The sequence below is a fragment of the Miniopterus natalensis genome, chromosome 1 (genome assembly GCF_054644295.1).
Source record: "Miniopterus natalensis isolate mMinNat1 chromosome 1, mMinNat1.hap1, whole genome shotgun sequence".
NCBI classification, from domain to species: Eukaryota; Metazoa; Chordata; class Mammalia; order Chiroptera; family Miniopteridae; genus Miniopterus; species Miniopterus natalensis.
Window position 1 is genome coordinate 151,021,653 of NC_142081.1, and position 22,748 is coordinate 151,044,400.

General features: G+C 33.7%; 1 protein-coding gene across 2 annotated transcripts in view; it reads right to left on the bottom strand.

Annotated features, from left to right (window-relative positions):
• CCSER1 (coiled-coil serine rich protein 1) overlaps positions 1-22,748 on the bottom strand; it is a 1,053,060-nt gene that overhangs the window by 832,002 nt on the left and 198,310 nt on the right. For both annotated transcript variants that reach the window (XM_087826564.1, XM_087826567.1), the window contains exon 4: positions 16,067-16,160. In XM_087826564.1, the coding sequence (XP_087682690.1) occupies positions 16,067-16,160 (94 nt within the window). The remainder of the gene's footprint in view (positions 1-16,066; positions 16,161-22,748) is intronic.

Sequence of the window (22,748 nt, forward strand, 5' to 3'; positions counted from 1 at the left end):
ATCTCTGGGCATCGTATCTGTACACTGTGTCAGGCAGACCAGTCAGCGCTAATATCTGGCTAATATAACCAAGCCACAGGTACGCCTCCTACAGAAATGAGTTTCTGTTCCTCATGGCTATAATAAAAGCTAGATTGAAAAACGGGGCTGATTAACATTATATTCTAATCATTAAGAGTACAGTTTGCTTTATTCTAAAATAACAAAAATCTTATCATGCCTCTAAGCTCAAAATTAGCACATATAAATATATATTACTAAATATAATTAAAATCAAATTTAAAATACACTTGGAATCTCAGACCTACATCAAATCATGTGCATATACACTTAGGACCATAGAGTTGCTAAATTATTTCAATTTCTTTCCATTGGGTACTGAATGATGTTCATAAAAATCATTATTATAGGTTGAATTATACTTGTTGGATAAAATCAACCAGAAATTTTTAAACAGTATCACAGAAGAACCTTATAGTACATTATCAAGACTCGCAGTCACTTAAAGCTTTAACCTAAATTTTAATTTATAATATGCATTAATTTTATTAAACTATATATCTAAAATTAATTCAAAATGTCCTCTTCTACATTCTATTTTTTGTGAAATAGATGATAGTAAGTTATTCTACTCATGGATTTGAATTTCCTCATATATAAAGACTGTTAGATTAGAATATATCTAAGTTCCCTTCCTCTTCTAAAATAATATGCTTTTTAATAATGTTAATAATTTTTGTCCTAATTTTCCACTGTTAGAAAAAGAATCCTCAGAGAACTAAGCAGCTGAACTAGGGAAGAGTATCTGTATTAGATCCCACTACGACCAAAAATATGAACACATATTTGGCTACCAACACACAACAATGGCCCTCAACTTCTACAAGCTGGTTAGAAAGCAAGCTGCTTTAATCATTACTTTTAAAGGTTTGCATGTAAGGTTTACTTTTTTTCTGCAGATATATTACTTAATCTTATCTCATTAAAACAATTTTTAGATTATTTGAAAATATTTCAGATAACTTCATTGTTCAGAACAACCTGAAAACAATTCTGCTAGAAACAGAAGTACAGAGTTATTTAGAAAAGCATATTGCCAATGTCCAATTACTAAAACTATCATTCCTGCTTAATACTTTATGACAATTTTTATTGATGTTTATCAGCAGTCATAAATCTAAAGAGAACAAGTTATTCCTTTATTCAAATATTTATACATTTAGTATTTCATTTTACAGCAAAAGTCAGAAACAAAGTCTTACTTTGTTTTGGACTATTTAAAAACACTTGAGAAAAATAATAACGGGATTAAAAACTTTATGTATAATTCCCAAGTAATCTTTGCTTTTGAAAGGCTTATCTAACTCTGTTATCTTTCAGATCTAACTAAATATTTCTTTAAACTTTTCTTTCTATTGACTCTTGCTCATGGAATGCCTCCCCGCCGCAAGCTTCATTGTACTTTATTTACATATAGTCCAAGTACAATCTCCCCTAAAGCCTATCCCACCTACCACAGCCCGCAGAAAGATCTCTTTGCCCTGGATATCATATCTTATGTGTATTTAGCCCTTATTATCATTGCCTTAGTATTATATCTATTTTTTCAAGAGCACCTTACTGATGTCAAACAGATCAATGGTTTTCAAACTTTGTTTTAGCGGTTGAACACAAATAGTAAACAAGAAAGGAAAGAACATTTCAGGATGAGAAAGTGCTTGAACCATCACATTTATTCCCCACTTATCCTTTATGTAAAAGCTTAAATGTCACCTTCTCTGAAAGTCTTTTTTCACCAGCAAAACCGCCGTCTCCTTCCACTCACTGTACACTGCTCTTTTCCTCCTTAACAATTGTTTCAAGATAGAATTTTCCATTAGACCATCTGCTACGACGTCTTGTGTTTGATACTATAATTCTAGCATCTATAGTATGTACAGCTCCAATAAATATTTCCTGGAAGTCAATCTCATTAAGTAGAAAAAGTGGCAAGAAGCTTGGGAACTTTGTAAGCCGTGCTCAGGAAATTTTAATTTATAATGAAGGTAATGAGAAATATTTTTTAAAAAAACTGTAAATATATCAATGACCAATATCAGATTGGTGTGTTAGCACCCTTTGTGGGCAATGTGGAGAAGTGGCTAGAGGAGGTCACACTTAGAGATAAAGCAGGAGCAAGCACAGGTAATGAGGCAGAAACTAGATCAGCCTTCTAGCATCAGTTATGAGAATCCAGCTGGGAAGAGCCCTGCTTCTGTTGGGAAAATGTTCGGCGAAACCATTTTTGTGGGTGAAGCCTGTGCCTTTGGGCCTGTGAGCCAGCTGACACCTGGGAGTAGCCAGTGCAACCAACTGCTTTGTGTGAATTAAAGGAAGGAAGAAGATGAATTGCGAGAATTTGGAGAAGAATGTGGCTGCGGGAGAGAAAGGAGAGTCCAGGAGACAGAGCAAAATGAAACTCTTGAGTGTCCTATATTCTCTCACCTCCGTGCATTTTCAACCACAGCGCTCGTACTCACACTAAATGATTACTGCCCGTGTCTCCAAAATCTGAAGTTAAGTCAACATTAACCATGAACGTCTTTATGTGATAGAAAAATCTTGTAGGCTGGGGTAAGGAAGGAAAACTGAAAGAGATACTGATTTCTGCATTAAGCCTGGCAACAGGAGAAAAGAAAAGAAAAATGGCCCTAACTCCACTGGAGCCAGAGAAAGGGCCTCAAACCACCAACTGGGAAGAGAATTCGAGGAAAATGATGCTGGCCTAGTACAGCGTGAAGTAAGAGTTGTGGGGGGAAGGGTGTAGAGTCAAGAGGAGCTAAAAAGCAGACTCAAAGCTAGCAACAAAGTAACCTGAAGGAAAAAACAGGTGCAGAGACATGGAAGCATGGAACAGACTGAGGGGTCTCGAGGGGAGGGGAGGGGAGGGGAGGGGAGGGGAGGGGAGGGGAGGGGAGGGGAGGGGAGGGGAGGGGAGGGGAGGGGAGGGGAGGGGAGGGGAGGGGAGGGGAGGGGAGGGGAGGGGAGGGGAGGGGAGGGGAGGGGAGGGAAGGGGAGGGAAGGGGAGGGAAGGGGAGGGAAGGGAAGGGAAGGGAAGGGAAGGGAAGGGAAGGGAAGGGAAGGGAAGGGAAGGGAAGGGAAGGGAAGGGAAGGGAAGGGAAGGGAAGGGAAGGGAAGGGAAGGGAAGGGAAGGGAAGGGAAGGGAAGGGAAGGGAAGGGAAGGGAAGGGAAGGGGTGGAGAGGGGGCTGACCGAGGAACCTCCAGGCATCTGTGCACAGCCCGTGGCCACAGACAATACCGGCGGTGAAGGCCGGGGGCAGGGGGAGGGGGGCAGTGAGGGAGAAAAAGGGAGCCTCTGTAATACTTCCAACAATAAAGATAAAGCAAAAAACAAAACAAAACAAAAGATACCTGGGTTCCAATACCATCATGAAGAGAAAAAAAAAAAAGCTACCAAGACCCAGTTTCAAATTTTGTAGTCTGCATGATGTTGGTGTCATTCACGGAGAGAGAAATAACTAGGGCAAGAACAAATGATAAGGCAGAAAGAAAAAGGTTAATCTCGAATCTATTAAATCTAAAGCATGTAACCAACAATTTTGGATGAAAGTGCTAACAGACTGTTAAATACATGTATCTGTACATCATGAGTGAGGCTTGAACTGAAGGTAGCGACTTTGAGGTCAGTATTTCTGAGTGCTAATTGAAGTTGACCTCTTAAACCAAATTCAAAATCTCAATAAATCCTAATTTGTTCTCCCCCCCCCCAAAAACCGACCAAAGTTCAATGGAGGTGACATTCTCCCCTTAACCTCAGTAAAGAATAAACTGAGCCAGGTCTTATCAAAAGTTTGGGGAGCCAGCATTATCATGGCATCACTCAAATCTACTAATTACTCGGATAAATTATGGCTGTAATTTTGGTTATCCTAGCATACTAACATGTCTGGTTATAGAAAAGCTGGCCCTTTTAAGAATAAGAGGTAACCAATTCCACTGCTAGAAATTTTGATTAAGATGGAGAATCAAAATATAAATAAAAGGGGCAACATGCTATAGGAATATCTGGTAAAATGATGCTATTAAATTTTTATAATCCAAGGAATAGAAATCCTGTAATTGTTTTTAGTGGGTACAATTACAATTTAATTTGTTATAATAGTGTAAAATGTTATTATTTCTCTCTTTTCTACTCAGGCACTGTAGAAAATTATGTCTCATGTCAGTGGTTATTTTTCTTGTTGGTGTACAATTTTAAATACATAAATATTCTACTTCTTCAGAACAAAGACCAGCATTTGCTTTCTTAATTACTTGTTCATTTTGATAGTGACAGCTGATGTTGGCATTATTCAAGCAATTTTATGGAGATGTCACTACATAATTGTAAGAGGCCATGAAATTTTATATTGAGACACATATTTTCTTTCTAATTGCTCCAGAAAAACCATGCTGAATGAAAGAAATCTTTTCCTTTGACTATGCCCTCTACTGAACTTGAGCCACTGACTGTCCTTTTGCACAGCAGAAGTGAGTTTAGAATGGAAGAAAATGCTACAATAGCAGGTTACAAGTCAATTCTATGACTTCACTAAAATTGTTGTCATTTAATATTCAATTAGGTCAGAATGTGTAAACATTTTTCAACTGTAGTTGATTAGATTTTGAAAACTATTCTACCTAAGAGCCCTCTTTGTCGCTAAGCAATCTTCTTGAAGTATAGCAAAGTCTGACAGGCAAAACAGCCACGGGCACTTTTAAGTCCACAAATACAAATGATTTACTCCATTGGAAATTATGTGAAAAATAAAATAATTAATTGCAATTGTACTTGCTAAATGGAGCTAGCCAATTTCTTACCAACAGGCCTGTTTGTACTACAAAATAACAGCATGACCTTGAACAAGACCTCTTAACACTGCATATTCACAGGGAGCAGAAGCAGAAGGGGTCTACTTGATACGATTAGGAATTCTCTCCCAGTTATGGCCATTCTTCTGTCATTTAAGTACAGCATTTAACATAGTGAAATAAACACAGAAAATAATGTGCTCAGGTGAATGTCATATTTTCAACAAGTTTAATATTTTAAAAACTGGAATTAAAAAAATATAAGTTGATCAATTAGTGAGTTAATGAACTGGTCAGGCAAAAATAACAACTAAAATCATTAAAAATTTCAAATATCTTCACTGAAATAGTTATTACTGACAATTGTATAGTCATATGTTTAAGTAATATAATTCCTATACTCTATCAGTAAACCACAAATAAATTATTGCGTTTTCAAAGACAACGACTAGTGAACATTTATACACAACTCTTCCTATATCCATTCAGTCATTTGCAAGAACTTGGGGAAAGAAATAGGGGGAAAATATAAAAATTATATAAAATTTTTTAAATGTATTTTTAAATATATTCAAATTTTTGCAATACAGAATTCTTATAAAATGATACTTTCGGATACAGTTTATGAAGAACTAGAAATTTTCTCTTAACATATTAAAGAGTAAAAAAAAAAGTTTACATAGCTACACTTCCAAAGTGAATTACACAACTTACCATCTTATCAGAATAGGCAGAATATAACATTTTTCTTGATGACTCACGGCTATAATAATTTTTTAAATGCTATGGAGAAATATATTGCAATACAGTAACACTTCACTACCTGCTGATACAGATGGAGACCTGTGTTTGTACATTAAATGACTCCACAATGTTCTGCTTTATGACTTTGTGTACTTTTCAAAGAAGTTTTTTGCCATTTTCTTTTTTTTTTTTAATATGTCTTTAATGATTTCAGAGAGAGGAAGGGAGAGGGAGAGATAGAAACATCAATGATGAGAGTCACTGATCGGCTGCCTCCTGCACACCCCCTACTGGGGACCGAGCCCGAAACCTGGGCATGTGCCCTGACCGGGAATCAAACCTCGATCTCCTGGATCCTAAGTCAACTCTCAGCCACCGAGCCATGTAGGCTGGGCGCCATTCCTTTCCCTTTAGGCTTGCAGCCCTTATTTTTTACATTAAGCACATCTGCTTGAAGCAAACCTTTTCTCCTCTTGTAGGATGCTACTATGATTTTCAATAGCTTTGGAAACTATGTTAAACAAATATATTAGAATTGTATGTAAAATTAGAAGCAGCAAGGTCTAGAAAGATAGTGAAGAACCTGTCATTTAATGTTAAGATCTGGGTTAATATGAGCTGTGTGAACTTCAATAAATATTTTAACTATACAGTATTTGCTTACTTCACTGTACTGGGGATATATTAACGCCTATTTCAAAGTGTTATTGTGATCATCTGATGAGAAGATAGCATATTGAAAACCTCTTGTAAGACTGTAAAGCGGAATACAATTGTTCACAGGATTCCTATCGTCATCATCAGAGCGAGATTGCCATCTAATGGCTACCTAGCAGATAGCAGGAGCTCTAACCCTTTCAAAGCAGAAATGGTAGGAGCATGGAACAGACTAAGAATCTCGGAGGGAAGCAGGGGAAGGGGAGAGATTAACCGAGGACTTTATATGCATCTATGCAGAACCCAGGGACACAGGCGACCGTGTGGGGAAGGCCTGGGTGTGCGGGGGGTGCCGGGTAGAAGGACTCAATGGGGGGGAAAGAGGACGTCTGTAATACTTTCAGCAATAAAGATAAATTCAAAATAAATAAATAAAAATAAATTCAATTGTGTGATAAGCACATAAAAAAAATCAATAGCACCAGCTAATCAAAACCAAAAAGTAACAACTAATGCTCCCATTTTCAGATGAAGAGAGTGAAACAGAGAGATTAAATAATTTGCTCAAGTTTACATAGCCTAGTTGTTGGCTGAGATTTATCCAGAGTCCAGATATCTAGCTACTATATTAGACTTCTAAAATTAAGTGTCAGAATGAGGAGGTAGGCCGAGGGGAACGGTGGTGTGAAGGGGGCAAAGGGGGACATAGGTATTACTTTGAACAATAAAGATAATTTTTTTTAAAAAATTAAGTGTCATATATTTCTTAGCTTTAAACAATCAAATTGAAGATACCTTAGACATACCTTTTCTTACCCAGATATACCAAAGTTCCAAAAAATCTATAGTTTATTTTTATAATTTTCCCTGTGTGAATGTAATTGTACACTGCCATTCATATTAGCAAAGCCACTAGGGATTCATCTCTGCTCTGCTGTGCTATAACCCATTAAAAATTACCTCCTTAATTAATAGGCACAGGAGGAGTTCCTAACTCACTGCAGAATTTTATGCTGCTTGTTCATCAAACTCAAAATAATTTAGCAACTACCTAATTAATTTTTAATTGATATCACTGGGCCATTACTTCTCCATTTGCATCTGAACATATACCAAGAGATACTGCCCTAGGTGTTTTTAGATATAAGTTCTGAAGTAAATAACAAAACCAATAGAAAAGTTCTTCTACTCAGTCAACTAAATGACCATTCCATTCTTTTTATCAAAGAATAATATCCAAGAAAAATTTATTTTCAATTGAGTAACTCATCTGCAAATTGTTAGGATCTAATTTAATACAAAGTAACAGCCCGCTTTCTCGCTGAATATTAAAAAATTGGGTTAACAAGTTTTAAAGTATTTAACATAGGAATTTATAATTTCTTTGAGAAATTGCTGTTTTAAATATGTTGTAGTATTCTAGACACATGACTAATTTCTTCATGTCTCTTGGCGATCTGTATGTCCTCTTTGGAGAAGTGTCTATTCGGGTCCTTTGCCCATTTTTTACTTGGATTGTCTGTCTTCCTGTTGCTGAGTTGTATGAGTTCTTTGTACACTTTGGAAATTAGCCCCTTATCAGATGCATCCTTGGCAAATATGTTCTCCCATACCATGGGGTTTCTTTGTACTTTGAAGCTGACTTACTTTGCTGTGCAGAAGCTTTTTAGTTTGATGCAGTCCCATTTGTTTATTTTTTCTTTTGTTTCTCTTGTCCTAGGAGATGTATCAGTAAAACTTCCACCACGTGAGATGTCTGTGACTTTACTGCCTGTTTTCTTCCAGGATTTTTATGGTTTTGTGACTTATATTTAAATCTTTTATCCATTTCAAATATATTCTTGCGTATGGAGTAAATTGGTGATCTACTTTCATTTTTTCGCATGTGCCTGTCCAATTTTCCCAACAATATTTATTGAAGAGACTGTCTTTACTCCATTGTATGCTCTTGCCTCCTTTGTCAAATATTAACTGACCATAATGGCGTGGGGTCTCTGTTCTGTTCCATTGATCTATATATGTTTGTTGTTGTAGCAATACTAGGCTGTTTTGATTACAACGGCTTTGTAGTATAGTTTGATAATCGGTAAAATGATCCTTCCAACTCTGTTCTTCTTTCTCAAGATTGCTGCAGCTATTCAAGGTCTTTTTTGGTTCCATATAAATATTTGGAATATTTGTTACAGCTCTGTGAAATATGCTGTTGGTATTTTAATAGGAACTGCAATGAATCTATAGATTGCTTTGGGTAGTATGGACACTTTATTGATATTAATTCTTCTAATCCATGAACATGGTATATTCCTCCACTTGTTTATATCTTCCTCTATTTCTTTTTTCAGTGTCCTGTAGTTTTCCAAGTACAGATCTTTTACATCCTTGGTTAAGTTTATTCCTAGGAATCTTATTGTTTTAGTTGCAATAGTAAGGAAAATATCCTAAGAATCCTGAAACACTCATTAGAAAGAATATATGCACCCCGATGTTCAGAGCAGTACAATTTACAATAGCTAAGATCTGGGAACAGCCCAAGTGTCCATCAATAGATGAGTGGATAAAAAAGCTGTGGGACATTTGCACTTGGAATACTATGCAGCTATAAAAAAGAAAGATTTCGTACCTTTTGGGAGAGCACGGATGGACCTGGAGGAAATTATACTAAGCGAAATACGCCAGGCAGAGAAATACAAACATCACATGATCTCACTTATATGTGGAATCTAAAGAACATAATACACTGATGGACATAAGAGATTCAGGGACACAGAAGCATGGAACAGACTGAAGAATCTCAGCGGGAAGTTGGGAGTGGGTGGGGAGAGAGTAACCAAAGAATTTATATGCATACATACAGCACTCATGGACACAGACAATAGTGTGGTGGAGGCCTGGGGCGGGGAGTGGGTACCAGGTGGAAGGGATCAATGGGGGAAAAAGGGGACATCTGTAATATATTGAACAATAAAAGGAAAACAATAGAATAATAATAAAAAGAAACAATGATTACAGGCAATTAAAGAGCTAGAGAAGCTGCTGTTGATTTGAATGAAGGAAAAGCAGTTAGCCTGTGACATCATTTTGGAGGCAATGACATAAAAAAGCAAAGATGCTGCACACTGACCTCCTGAAAGACACCCCAGGAACAAGTGCTGAAAGTGATTCCTGTAAGGCTAGTAGAGGGTGGTTTCATAAATTTAAGAAAAGAAGTGTTTGTTTATAGATTAAATGGTATATTAGACACGTACTGTATATAAGAAAGGTTAAAACAGGGAATCATTTGGAGGTCTGGAACAAATTAATTCAATTTACATTATTTCTAATGGGAAGAAACTATTTGGTTTTCGAACAAACTGCTTCTCAAACAGTCTTCTGGAATGAAATGAGTTCGTGAATGAGGTTCCACTGTATTGCCATCTTACAAATGAGGACAGTTGGCCCAGAAAGAGTGGATCACTAGCCCATGGACACGGGCAAAGCTGGAATTCTAACTTGGATGCGTCTGTCTGCAAAGTAGCTATTTTCTTTTGGTATTAATTCGTAGTTTCTTTCATTTGAATGGATCTTTAAGACAAAATTTTCTCTATGAGAGTTACTGTGAGGATTAACTTGAGATAACTGAAGAAACGAGCATAGTTCACTATAGGCATTCAGTTTTACTTCCCATCAACTTAGATCTCCAGCTACTAATTGCTAAACCTTATACACAACCCACTCCTCGGATTAATACAGGAGCCAAGGAAAGAATTGGAGAAACAGTATTTTAATGAATATGTTCTAAATAGGCAACAGCAAAATGTGTTTTAGCCTTATTTCCTTTTAACTTTAACTCATTTAATTAATTATGACGCTTCACTGTCAAATTAGCCAGGTACGTGTCTCCGGTCAGCTCTGGCCCCTGTGAGCTATGAGGGTGCCACTTACTCTGAACGGCCTAAACAGAAATGTCACCATGATCTAGTTTATTATGGCAAAGAATAGCTAAATAGGAAAGTGTTCCCAAACTCAAACTCTTATTTCTTTATAGAACAGTGTGTACCTTTTGGTATTTAACTGGCATTTTTGATACCATCTATTTGTGGAAAAGTTATCTTATTTGGTTACACAAGGGATCCATTTTCAGAGTTCACTTTGGAGGCCTCATCAGGCAGTGTCAGTGCTGAACACTAGAGATTCTATTAGGCTCTATGGTATTTATCTTATGTCTGAGGAAAATGCTTGACAACATGTACTTTAACTATTCTCAACCTTAAAATTATCCAAGGAACATGAACTATGGACAAGAAACGATGTTTTATTTTTGGATTAAGCAAAATCCTCATGAAGCCAAGCTTTGGCTACACTGATGTATCTCCATTTAGAAGTGTTTCTACTGAGCATATTGCTACAAGCTTGTACTGAAAGTAACTGCTAAAGAAACTGTTCTTGAAGACAAGTGAGCAAAATATCTCTCAGTTGTTAGTAATAGGAATGTCTTTCTTTGAATGAATGCATTGATTGCCTGACTGAATGATAGCTTATCATTTTAATCATGTAACTGGTTGTGTTTCTTTCTTCACATACGCTACTAGGACACACCAAGTAACACTTTCCACTCATTGTGTTAATACTAGTATATATTTTGTGTGCCAACATTACTATGATTTCATCTTACTTTTCTTATCCTTCTTGTATTGTTACCCTATTTTCCTAAAATGATTATTTTGCAAGATGTTTCAATAAACAGAAACAAATCCTAAACACAAAAATATAAAATTACATTTACAAAATTAAGCAAACATATATTGCTAGTATTTTTCCTTTGACAGGTTTTATAGTTTATAACATGTATTACACTGTAAAGAAATACTTCAGGTCCCTCATTTGAGTCTTAGACATATTAAATTTTGTTAGTAGGTATGTGTGGTTTTTTCCCCCAAAACACTGTTGAGATATAGCAGACCAACATCACTGCTGATATCTTCCATGACTCATTCGTGGCCATAGCAATACCTTAACAACATGATTAAGAGAGTAAAGAGAGATATAAAATGTTAGGTAGGGTCAATAATATAGTTTTCAATTTATCAAGGTATAAATGATAGATTCTCATATTTTATAATTAAAAAATAACTATTTGGTCTTACAAATAACTATTTGGCATTATAAACTATTAAATAGAAAAACAATAAATACAATATTTTACCACAAGAGAAATTAAATGCCTGGTTATCAAACAAATTATAATCCTATATTTGAAGCATGGTACATATTAATTACTCATAAATAATATTACCCAGAAGAGTAATTTAAGCACTAATTCAAGAAATGTAATAAAAGACATCTGGAAGGCTTATCCATAGGCTTTTTAATCTAAAAGTCTGGCTTTTAGATTAGAATTTACAAAGATAAAAATCAGATAATGCCAAGATCAGAGTAAATTATTTAGAACAGTTGCTTTTATTTTTTCTCCTCAAGGCAAGGCTCCTTGTGGGATTCACTCTGAATTCATACAGCTTCCTTTCTCTGAAACTGTCCTTTCTTCCATTCATTTTTTATAAATATCCACTTAGTGCAATATAAAACAGGCTATTTTTTTTTTTTTACTATTGTTTGTACTACCTCTCCATTTACAAAGGAAGTGTGTTAATTTAGTACTCTATAGATACATTTATATACTCCAAGGACTCCTGGAACTTTATTCAAATTGGCCACTACCTTTGTTGAAAACAATTTTAAGCCTGGCTGGCGTGGCTCAGTGGTTGAGTGTCAACCTATGACCCCGGAGGTGACCGTTTGATTCCGTCAGGGCCCAGGCCCGGGTTCGGGCTCCTTCCCCAGGAGGGCGAGCAGGGGGCAGCCGATAAATCACTCAATTGATGTCTCCCTCTCTCTCCCTCTCCCTTCCTCTCTTTCTCCCTTCTTTCTCTCTAAAACAATCAATAAAAAACGTATCTCCAGGTGAGGATTTAAAAAAAACTCCAAATTTTTAAAAACCTAACTGCAAACTTACAATTCCCTTTTAGATGAAAATATAGATAGCAAAGGATTAAATTAAAAACATATTAAAGATGTCTACAATTATTATTACTACAATAATAAGTAGCCATCTCTACCAAGGCAGGTACCGTCATAAACACAAAATTCAACATGATGAAATATACAGACACATATCCAAATGAGTAAATATATGAGCATTTCCATGACACAGAAATGCTCATATATTTACACAGAAATGCTCATATATTTACCTTCAACCACACAACTCAAACTGGCTTTTTCTCATTTGATCATAGTATTCTGATATTTTACTTGGCCTGTGGACTGCTCTAGCTCTTGTTGCTCACAGCACAGCTAGTACATATATTATGCATACGATTGCCCTTTAGATTGTCTCCTTGCATGTTAAATCGCTTAATTACTCACTGTGAACAGTATCCAATATATGCATTTTGAAAAATGCAAGGACATTTTTAAATCAGAGATTTAAAACTTTGTCCATTAAAATAAATTTATTAATTAAAGGTATTTGACTTTTTATAAAGAAAAAGATTAAATTTACTAATTTTTGTTTTAAAAATCTGATATATATCTATATCTCCAAAGACATCTGGTTATATTTTAAATAAAAATCACATTAATAAATACCAGCTGAGCACCTCCAATGTGCAAATTACTGTAGTAAAAAAGACAGCAGAATTTCTACACTTTCTACACATGGTCGTTTCTCAAGTCTTTGCAAATCTAACCATTATTAATTATGTGTTAAACTAAATAAAATTTATAAATGCCACACATGATAATTACTACAATATTGGGCTTAATATTTTTAATTTTTAAAACAAAAACACTTTTCTGGTCTTTTGCAAAATTCATTTTGGCCTTATTATAAACTTCTATGAATCTTTGCTTTATTAAGACACTATAGCTAAGAAGGTATTTTTTATCCTAACAAAGTTTTTTAGTAACCTTTAATGATTTACAATAATGTAAGTAGTAGAATTTAAAGGTATCATTATTTTAGTTTTGAGACTTTTTGAAAATCATTTACTTAAACCATTATTTTAGAGTGTTTTATCATTCATGTGTTTTTATCAATATCGGTTATCAATAATGCTTCTTATATTTTGAGAAGACCTTTAATTATGTTGCCAATAAAGAAAATAAATTGTCTAAAACCAATCAGGAATTATTTTTCTGAGTAAATGTACATAAACAGATATTTGGGGCTTTTTCAAACCCCATAATGTGTCACCCAATATGAAACAGGTTTTCAAAGACATTTTATTAAGTAACATTAAATAAAGCCAAGTCACTATAAGGAATATCTCATTTATCAGGACGGTATTTCAGACTTGCAATGTAACACCACTTATCTTACGCACAGTTTGGTTAAATCAGGGGATCATAAGGTACTTTTGGCTTCAATCAAGCTACCTTCATCTTGAAGTACACTCAGGAGATTCATAGTATTTATTATATCATTTTCTTTACGATAAACTAATAAAGTGCATATTTATAAAAGAGAAATTGAAGTTTAAAGATGTTTTTGTTCCCAAATAGTTGAGCTAAGCCTTTATGTTTTTAAGTAATTTTTTGCTTTTTATCATGGTTGCCTATCAAACATAACTGAGATAGCTACATCTATAGTAACTATTTTAAATTATTACTTGGTTTTATTTTTTTACCGTGAAAATCTTTAAAAAATGCACAAAATTGAAAAAATATTATAACTAGTAAATGAACCTTTTACCACAAGTATCTCTTTGCCAGCACTGATGATTTTCAACAATTTTCCGACTTTGTTTCATCTATTCCTACCTCCACGTTGTAAGTAAAACATATATCAAATATATTGTTTTAACCACGCATCTCTTTAAAGAGTTTTCCTCTAAAACAAGATATTTCATACCCCCAAAATAAATAGCTCCATAGCAATTCAGTCATTTCTCAAATTTCTCTGATTAACTCAGAAATTTTTTTTATAGTAAATTTATGTTTTTCAATATGTATTCGAACAAAGATGTTGCATTCCATTTCCCACTTCTAATCTACACCACCTATCCTCTCTTTATGGTGCCATTTCTTTGTTGACAAAACCGGACCAACTATCCTGTAGAATTCCCCACCTTCTATATTTGGTCGCCGGCAACCTCATCAGGCCATTTAACCTTCTCTCTTCCCTGACCCCAGTAACTCCCATAAAGCCATACTTTAATCAAGCGGCTAGAGTACATTTAAGTACTGTGGGCAGAAGTGGTGGGACTGTACTTCTCTAGGCTTTCAGAGGGACAAAATCTCTAACTGGTACACTTTTAGTGACATTAAGATTGATTAGTGGGTTCAGGTATTTCCAGTCTAACCCATCATGCAAAACTCTCCAATAAGAATACACCCTTACAATCACGCCACAGCACACAGGTACCTTCATCACTCCTCGTAATGAACACTCACTATACCACTGTATGTTCAACAAGTATCCTGCTGAAATACATTTGAGGTGTTTCCAATATTTTATTACAAATGTTTGCAATGAATAGTTATCTTCATACATTATTTTGTATATTTCTACTGACTTAAGATTAAATTTCTAAAAGTTGGATAGCTGGGTCTAAAGGTAAGTGCATGTATAGTTTTGCTAGAGACTGACAAATTTCCCTCCAAATGATGAACATTCTCACCATCTATGACTCTTATGATAAATGTGAATGACAAAATTATACAAGTTATCTACATAAAAGTAAGAAAAATCTGTATTTTAAAAAAGTATCTCTCAAATCAACTGCAGGAAGAATGTCTCAAGAAATGTTTTCTGTTTGTATTCTAGTACAAAAATTTAAGTTGCTTCTTATTATTAACCTAAAATAAAGTATAAAGAATATAAACACTGTTGTCACCTTCTTTTGACAATTGTTAATATGGCATTATTAAAAAATATAAAAATACTGTATGAACAAAAATCCATCACAAAATATTAGAGCTGGAAATTATATCTAAGTCCTAATATTTAAAAATATGGACATTAAAATCCAAGAGGTTGATTTTCTCAAATGTATGAGTAGGACCCAAACTTTCTTAGCTCCAATTTAATTTTATTCCTACTTTGACTGGAAAAAAAACTAAGTTAAAAGGTTTTATTCATAATAAAAAAGAAAATAAAAGCATGTCTTTGTAGTCAAATATCTGAATTTGAATGAACAATTTAATCCTATAATACCTTCAAAGGAAGTAATTTTGGTATTTGGAGACATGACATTTTATGCTTATTATAAATTTAAACTATTATAAATATAATGGTTCCCTTATTAAGGCATTTTACAAGAATTTATCTCATACTATAATTCTGTGTGTATGTGTATGTGTTCATGAGTATCTATTTGTGGTTGCTACTGGTAATTATTAATTTTAAGGTCAACTTTATTGCATGGACAAGAACCCTGCAGTTATTATTGAAGTGACTAAGACTTGAAACAGTAAACTCAGATCCACAAACCTCTCGTTTGGTTACATAAAGTAAATTAAAAATTGGGATTCTAATTATTATTTTCTTCTAAAAATAATCAACTATTTCATTAAGTGTTTAATTAGGATTTCCTTCTTTTAAACATTTGTTTTACAGGTTTTTTTTAAAAAATGTAATATTCTTCCAACGGGATTTATATTTCCATAATAGATTTTAAGATCACAGGAATCATGAGTCCATGGTACCGAGTAAGTGCCTTGCACAAACTGCGGATTGAAGAGACTGGATGCAGCCTAAACAATATTTAGCTTATCAAGGAAATGAAATGACTATGATCAGAGCTGTATAATATTGTGCATTTATTCCATACTTACCAGGAGGATGGGGAGTCTGTTCCTCTAATAATTCTAGATCAAGCATTAGATCATCTTCATCCAGTTCACAAGATCCCAAATTATTCAAAACATCCTGAAGAAAAAGAAAAATCATCAGTTAGACCAAAACACTGAACAACTGAGAAAATAGTCACATGCAAATGCCATGAAGCAAAAAAACAAACAAAAAAGAACCCTCAAATTAGAAGTGAAAAGTTTTAACTGATACCCAGAAATGATTTGACTATCTTTAAAATTATCAGCCCAATAAAAATTCCAAGAATTATTACAAAAATCTTAACTTTTCCAATTATTTACATGTTAGCTTTTTTAAAAGGACATGTATGTATAATTAAACAGACATATATATGTGAACAGGTATCAAAGATATTATAATACAGGAAAGTATTTGTTTTAATCAAAAGTTTTTAATGATCATGAGAAAAGATATTTTACTTATTAAAATGCACAAAGAAGGTATAATGTTTTTCAGATTTATAGAAGTCTGTGAACTAAAACCTGTGATTATTTTTCTAATATTTATCTTTCAAATCTGCTTAAGAGTCTTCTGACATATACAGTAAATTGTTTCTCAAAGAAATTTTGTACACAGTGCCCACTATGAGATATTAATTTAGACCATATTTGGAAATGGGGATCCAGTTATCATTTCTCAATCATTTGCTTTAGATTAGAAGGGATGAATGAAAGAAGTATTAGATTAAAAATTAACTACTGATTTGCATAATGCCATAAACTATAGAGCTAGATGTCCTTTCTTTTTTATCTTTATTGTTGAAAGTATTACAGATGTCTCCCTTTTTCCCCATTGACCCCTTCTTTGAGGAGTCTTGAAGAAAAATAGCGATATGCAAAGGTAGGTATTCTTGACAAAAGAATAAAGAATTGATTTGTGTATTTGTATATATAGACAGGTGGTAAATACATTAAGAAAAGCAAGAACTTATATTTAGAGATTAAGATTGAAATAACAAAGGTACAAAAAAATAGGACAAGAAAAAGAATCTAAATACTAAATGATACCATATCTCCAATCACTTTTTCTACTGATTTGAATGTTACCATAATTCATATTTAAATAAGTAAATATTCATTAAGGGAAGCCTAATGATATTGTCACATGGGCACTGAATACCTTTTTTCTTGGAATTAAAGACACTATAATTTATAAATAAACTACTCTCACTGTAAAAAACAGAATAAACATTATTAAGCTTTAGAAATGTGTTAGTCATGAATACAGCAAAATAGCCTTCAAAGGTGAAATATATACCCAAACCTAAGTGCTTCTTTCTGCAAATGAAAGTTACAAGGAACTATTTTGTATTGCATTAAATTGTATTGCATTGCATTGTAGTGTATTTGTATTAGTTACAAGGTAACTAATAATTTAAACTATAAATAAAATCAACTGTTTCTTGGAAGTGCTATAATATGCTGTGGCAGCGATAGCTCCCTGAGAGTAATTTGCTTATTTGTATAGCCTCAAAAAGATGTTATAAGATATAGGCATCAAAAGATAAGCTGTCAACTTCAATATGCAAAAGAAAATTGTTTGAATTTGAACAACAAAAGAATCATAAATGAAGTTAAATGGGAAAAAGGCAGAGTTTAAGAAGCGAAAGTTTATAAAGATATTATTGTTAGTGTTTATTAAATACTATCCAAATGGGAGAATCTTAATCTGCTAGCCAAGAACACACTGGTAAAAAAAAAAAAAGTTTTATAATCAAAGTGTAATAATTTATCCAGCTTCAAATTAACCTAAATAATTTTATACTTGGATGTTAAATTTCAGTGACCAATATAATGGTGTTGTTTCCATCCAAATTTTATGTATTAAAGTACTAACCTCCCCAGTATATTAGAATGTGGCTGTGTTTAAAGATGGGAATACATGTCTTTTCAGAAGAAATTCCAGTTAAATCAGGTCATATGGGTTGGCCCTAAGCCAATATTACATGTTTTTATAAGGACAGGACACAGACGACACAGACAGAAGGATGACAATGTGAGGACACAGCAAAAAGGCAGTCAGCTGCAAGCCAAGGAGAGGCCTCAGGAGAAACCAAGCTGCCTGCACTCTGACCTGGCACTTCTAGCTTCCAGAATTGTAAGAAAATTAATTTCTGCTGGTTAAGCCACACAGTTTGCAGTGTTTTGTTCTGGCAGTCCCAGCAAATTAATACAACCAACAACACTTAGAAAGCAATGAAGGTTGGAACAGAGGAAGAAAGGAAAAAATGAGTCCCTGGCATATGACTGTCACCTTTTTTTTGTTATGCCAACTGAGAACATCTTCCTCATTGTAACCTTTTACGGTTCGCTCTTCCTTTGATTTGCAACCACCCCACCCAATCCACCTAGATATAGAAAAAGGTACTAGATTCTCACATAGCTATAGCCCCTGTTTGGATGTAGTTTATTTGTGGGTGGTCCAAGATGGGCATCTTAACTAAATTACTGATCAGAACCCTTTTGTAAAAATGAGAAATGGGTTTTTTGGTGATACTGCAACATGCAAAATGCTGTCATCACAGGGACCTTGGATTTCACTGTATGGATACGACCATTGTAAATCTATGTGAAAAATGAAAAATATCATAGTAGTAGGTCATCTGGTTCCTGTTCCAGCAGCTACTAAAGTCTAGAGGAACACATGACTTTTTCAAGGTTGAATTGTTCAACCTTCTTTTATATTTTGACAGTTAATAAGATCCACCTATAATTCAAAAAAATAAAGTTAAGAAGGAAATACTTAAGAACCCTGCCACTGTCATTCCAACATTTAAGAAAATAACACCATCCCAGCCCATGTCATCGTCCCATGCACCAAGGGGTCACTGGTTCGATTCCCAGTCAGGGCACATGCCCGGTGGTGGGCTTGATTCCCAATAGGGGTGTGCAGGAGGCAACCCATCAATGATTCCCTCTCATCGATGTTTCTCTCTCTCTCTCCCTCTCTCTATAAAATCAATAAGACCTATTTTTAAAACACAGAAAATAACAGCAACAAAGTGAACAAATTAATTTGGAGAACTCACTACATTGTTCCAATTTTATTCTTATTTTGTAGGTAGCCCTTGCCATTTAGACTAGCAGGGTCCATTTACTGCTGGTCTAGATAAACTCTTCTTAAGTCTACTCATTCTCAAGTGCCATGCTTGCTATCTTGCTTACTACACAACTTTCTTATTAGTGTGGGGGAGAGTCTTTGAAGCTGGTGAAACCTAATAATAAAAGGAAAGTAGATGCAGCAACATGATATGTTACAAAAGGAAAATCAATGTGAACTCATAAACCTAACAAATATATATTTTTTTCAGATCTCTCCTTAAAAGAGACCAATAGCAGCAAAAAATACGTTTACTCTCTGTCAGCATTAATGGGCAATTCAGATACTTGTTGCCCACTATCTACCAACAAAAAAGAACCAGGCTCTTTAGTTATTAGAGAAAGAAAAAAATGGGGGGAAAAATATATATATCTGGAATATCTTTTTGTTGCCAGAAAACAAGGCTCATCTAAAATAAAAAGCCAGAGGCAGTTCTGAAAGGCTAAGGAAATTAACCTAAATGGCTTCTCCCTGGCTAATTCCTGACAGTATGTAAATCAAAAAATAAAAATTGTTATCACTAAATAAAACAATGAGTCTCTTGAAGACTGAGTTCATAATACTCAAACAGAAAAGTTAATATGAAGGATATAAATAGGCACTAATGATATACACACAAAAACCACAAACAGGGTGGAATATCTTTAATTTCTATTGCTTTTAATAAATACTTAATATATGGGGTTCTTTTTCTAGTTACATGTACATTTACAATATGAAGACATGTATTTCCATCTGTATTAGGAAAGACTTATAAGTAAAATAAGAGTGTCAAATAGAGTAGTTCTGTATCAGTAATAGAAAAGACTAATCAGTACTGATGGTCACATATAATCAAGTAGAAAAGGGGTCCCGCATTTAATTAACACTAATAATCATACCCCGTATCTAAGCGTGCACAACTGTGTGTTTCAGACATTTGATAAATTAGCAAACTATCTAGAAGTGGTAACTAAACAGAAATAGTCTCTCAATTCCTGGAAGATAAAAACTTAATAGCTCTACATAATAAAGATATAATAATGAAAATCCATGAGATTTTAGTAACGTTAATATACCAGGCATATATATATATAATAACAGGAATATTGATATGTAACACAAGCAATTGGAACTTAAGCAAATGATTTTGTGAGGGGACACTAATATTGCACAAAATTAAAAGCTGGGGTTGAACTTTAAAAAAAGGCCTAACGACATATAACAAAGTTTAATTGAAAGAGTAAAGTCCAACCTGAGGGCCAGTATCTTGAGTTTAAAAAATCTCTGAATGGGCAGCAAATTCCAATGAGTAGACAAAATACTATGTTGTTAACAACCCAGACTATAAAAATTTGAGAGATAACTTTCTTTTTTTTAAAAAAAAAAAAAAAAAGCAGGGTATAGTTACTAAATCCAAGGGAAGTGAAAAACTAGGCTCAGGTATTTCTGAAATCTTAAGGAAATACGAAAATTTCCACATCAGCCAGGTGGAAAAAGGAAAAAGGTAAGAAATGTAAATCCTTAGTATGAGCACATTTATAACCAGTTTTAGGGAAAGCGTATTGATTTGCTTTGGGAACACTGTAATATGTATAATTTTCTTTTCTAAAACTGGCTTAAGAATTTAAGATAAATTGATATTTTAGACGGTATTTTAATTAAACATTAGGAAGGATTACATAAAATTTCAACTAATGTTTAAATACCTTAAGAATTTAATACACATTCCAATTTTTTGGCATATAGGATTTATATAAATATTTTGAGAACCATAAATTGTTTAGTTGTCAGAAAATATTAATTACATACTAAATTCGTAAGATTAATAAATTGGGTGTTAAATCAAGTATAATTATTACTAAGTATTCTCTAAGCACAGATTTAAAAATCTGTCAACAATACTGATTACTTATGTAATCTCCTAAATGACTCCAAGGCATTTACAGGAAACTAAATAATTATTAATTAAGTAATTAAGAAATGAACTTTATAAACTCTAAGAGTATAACAATGAACCTAATAGGCATGTTTTCTTTCCTCATAGACTTTTCAGAAAACTATATTCTAGTAAAGAAATATCAATCCCTTTTATAAATAAATAAAATAGGTATTATCATTTACAACTGTTTAGTCTGAATCAATTCTCCACAGCCTGGTTGCTATTAGCTGAAGTAATATAATTGAATTTCTGAAGCTGGTCACTCCATTAATATGTAACCATTCCTTAAGGCCCATTCTAAAATAACCCTTTAGCCTCATTTGTTTCCTTATTGCAACAAAAATAATAATTATGATCTTGCTAAAAATAAAGCAAACTGAGACATGTCCTACACGAGGAAATATTGCTTAAAAAAGAATTTCTTCAAAGGAGCTTATTAAACTATTAAAATATTTTTAATTGTGGCCCTATATAAATGTTATTAATTGCATCTTTTTTTTTAATTCTCACACAAGAATGCGTTTTTATTAATTTCAGAGAGGAAGGGAGAGAGAGAGAACAATATTTTGTCTTGACTATTGTGTATTTTTTGTATTTGTGAAATATTGAGCAAATGAGATTCATAAAGTTATGCTGAGTTGCTAATTCTTCCCTCTGTACTAATAAAAGTTTATTAGTATAAGTTATTCCGAGTATCACAGTGCTGAAATACTAAAACTAAAATACCGTACTATAATGTTTCACTTTCTTGGAAAAGTTAACATTTAAATAGATTCATAAAACCATAGATTTTACATGAATTTTAAACCAATATGTGGATTCATACAATATTTAAAATTAAACTCTGAATGTTTTCATTTTAAATTATGCAAGGAAATAAATGAAAGTTAATTTTTGTTTTTAAGTAGTAAAAATAGAAAACTAGAGATTGTAAATATATTATATAATTGGCAAACTTCATCATTCAGAGTTAAAATTTAATGATTGCTGTTAGTTTAAAAGTCCATGCTTTTTCTTATTATTTAAATGTGGAGAAGAAGAAAATGAAGTCTTTTGCATTCTACTTTCATGACAAAGTAGAACCAATGTCTCAGATAAAATCTTCTTGAGTCCAACCTGACTACTTCAGTTTGGGTCATTGTCAAAAGCAACACAAATAAATAATTTGATAAACATGAGAGATTTTAGAGAGACCATTATTCCCAGCCTTCCTCCTTCTTTGTGTCCTAGGGCGATTGAGCACTCCACAGTTATGAAGTATATTTCATTTTCTCCTACTTGGTGTCCCTACTAACATTTTGCCAAGAACCATTCCAATTTTTCAACTTTCACTTGTAATTCTTTCTACACACTACTCTGAAATTACTCTCATTCAATATTCATTTGTATACATTCCCTCATTGTCTTAACACACAAAAACAATGTCAATGGTAGTGTCTACAGAATAAATACTCTCTTGTCATTCAAAACCCTACTATACATCTCCTACCTACCCACCGTAATTGCTTTCTGCAAACTTACTATAACCAAACTCACTCACTGGCTGTTTTCTGAAAATTCCATTTGCCTTCCTTTCGCTGCACTGAGTCTATTCCCTGGCTCCAAGTGCCTAAAGAGTAAATACA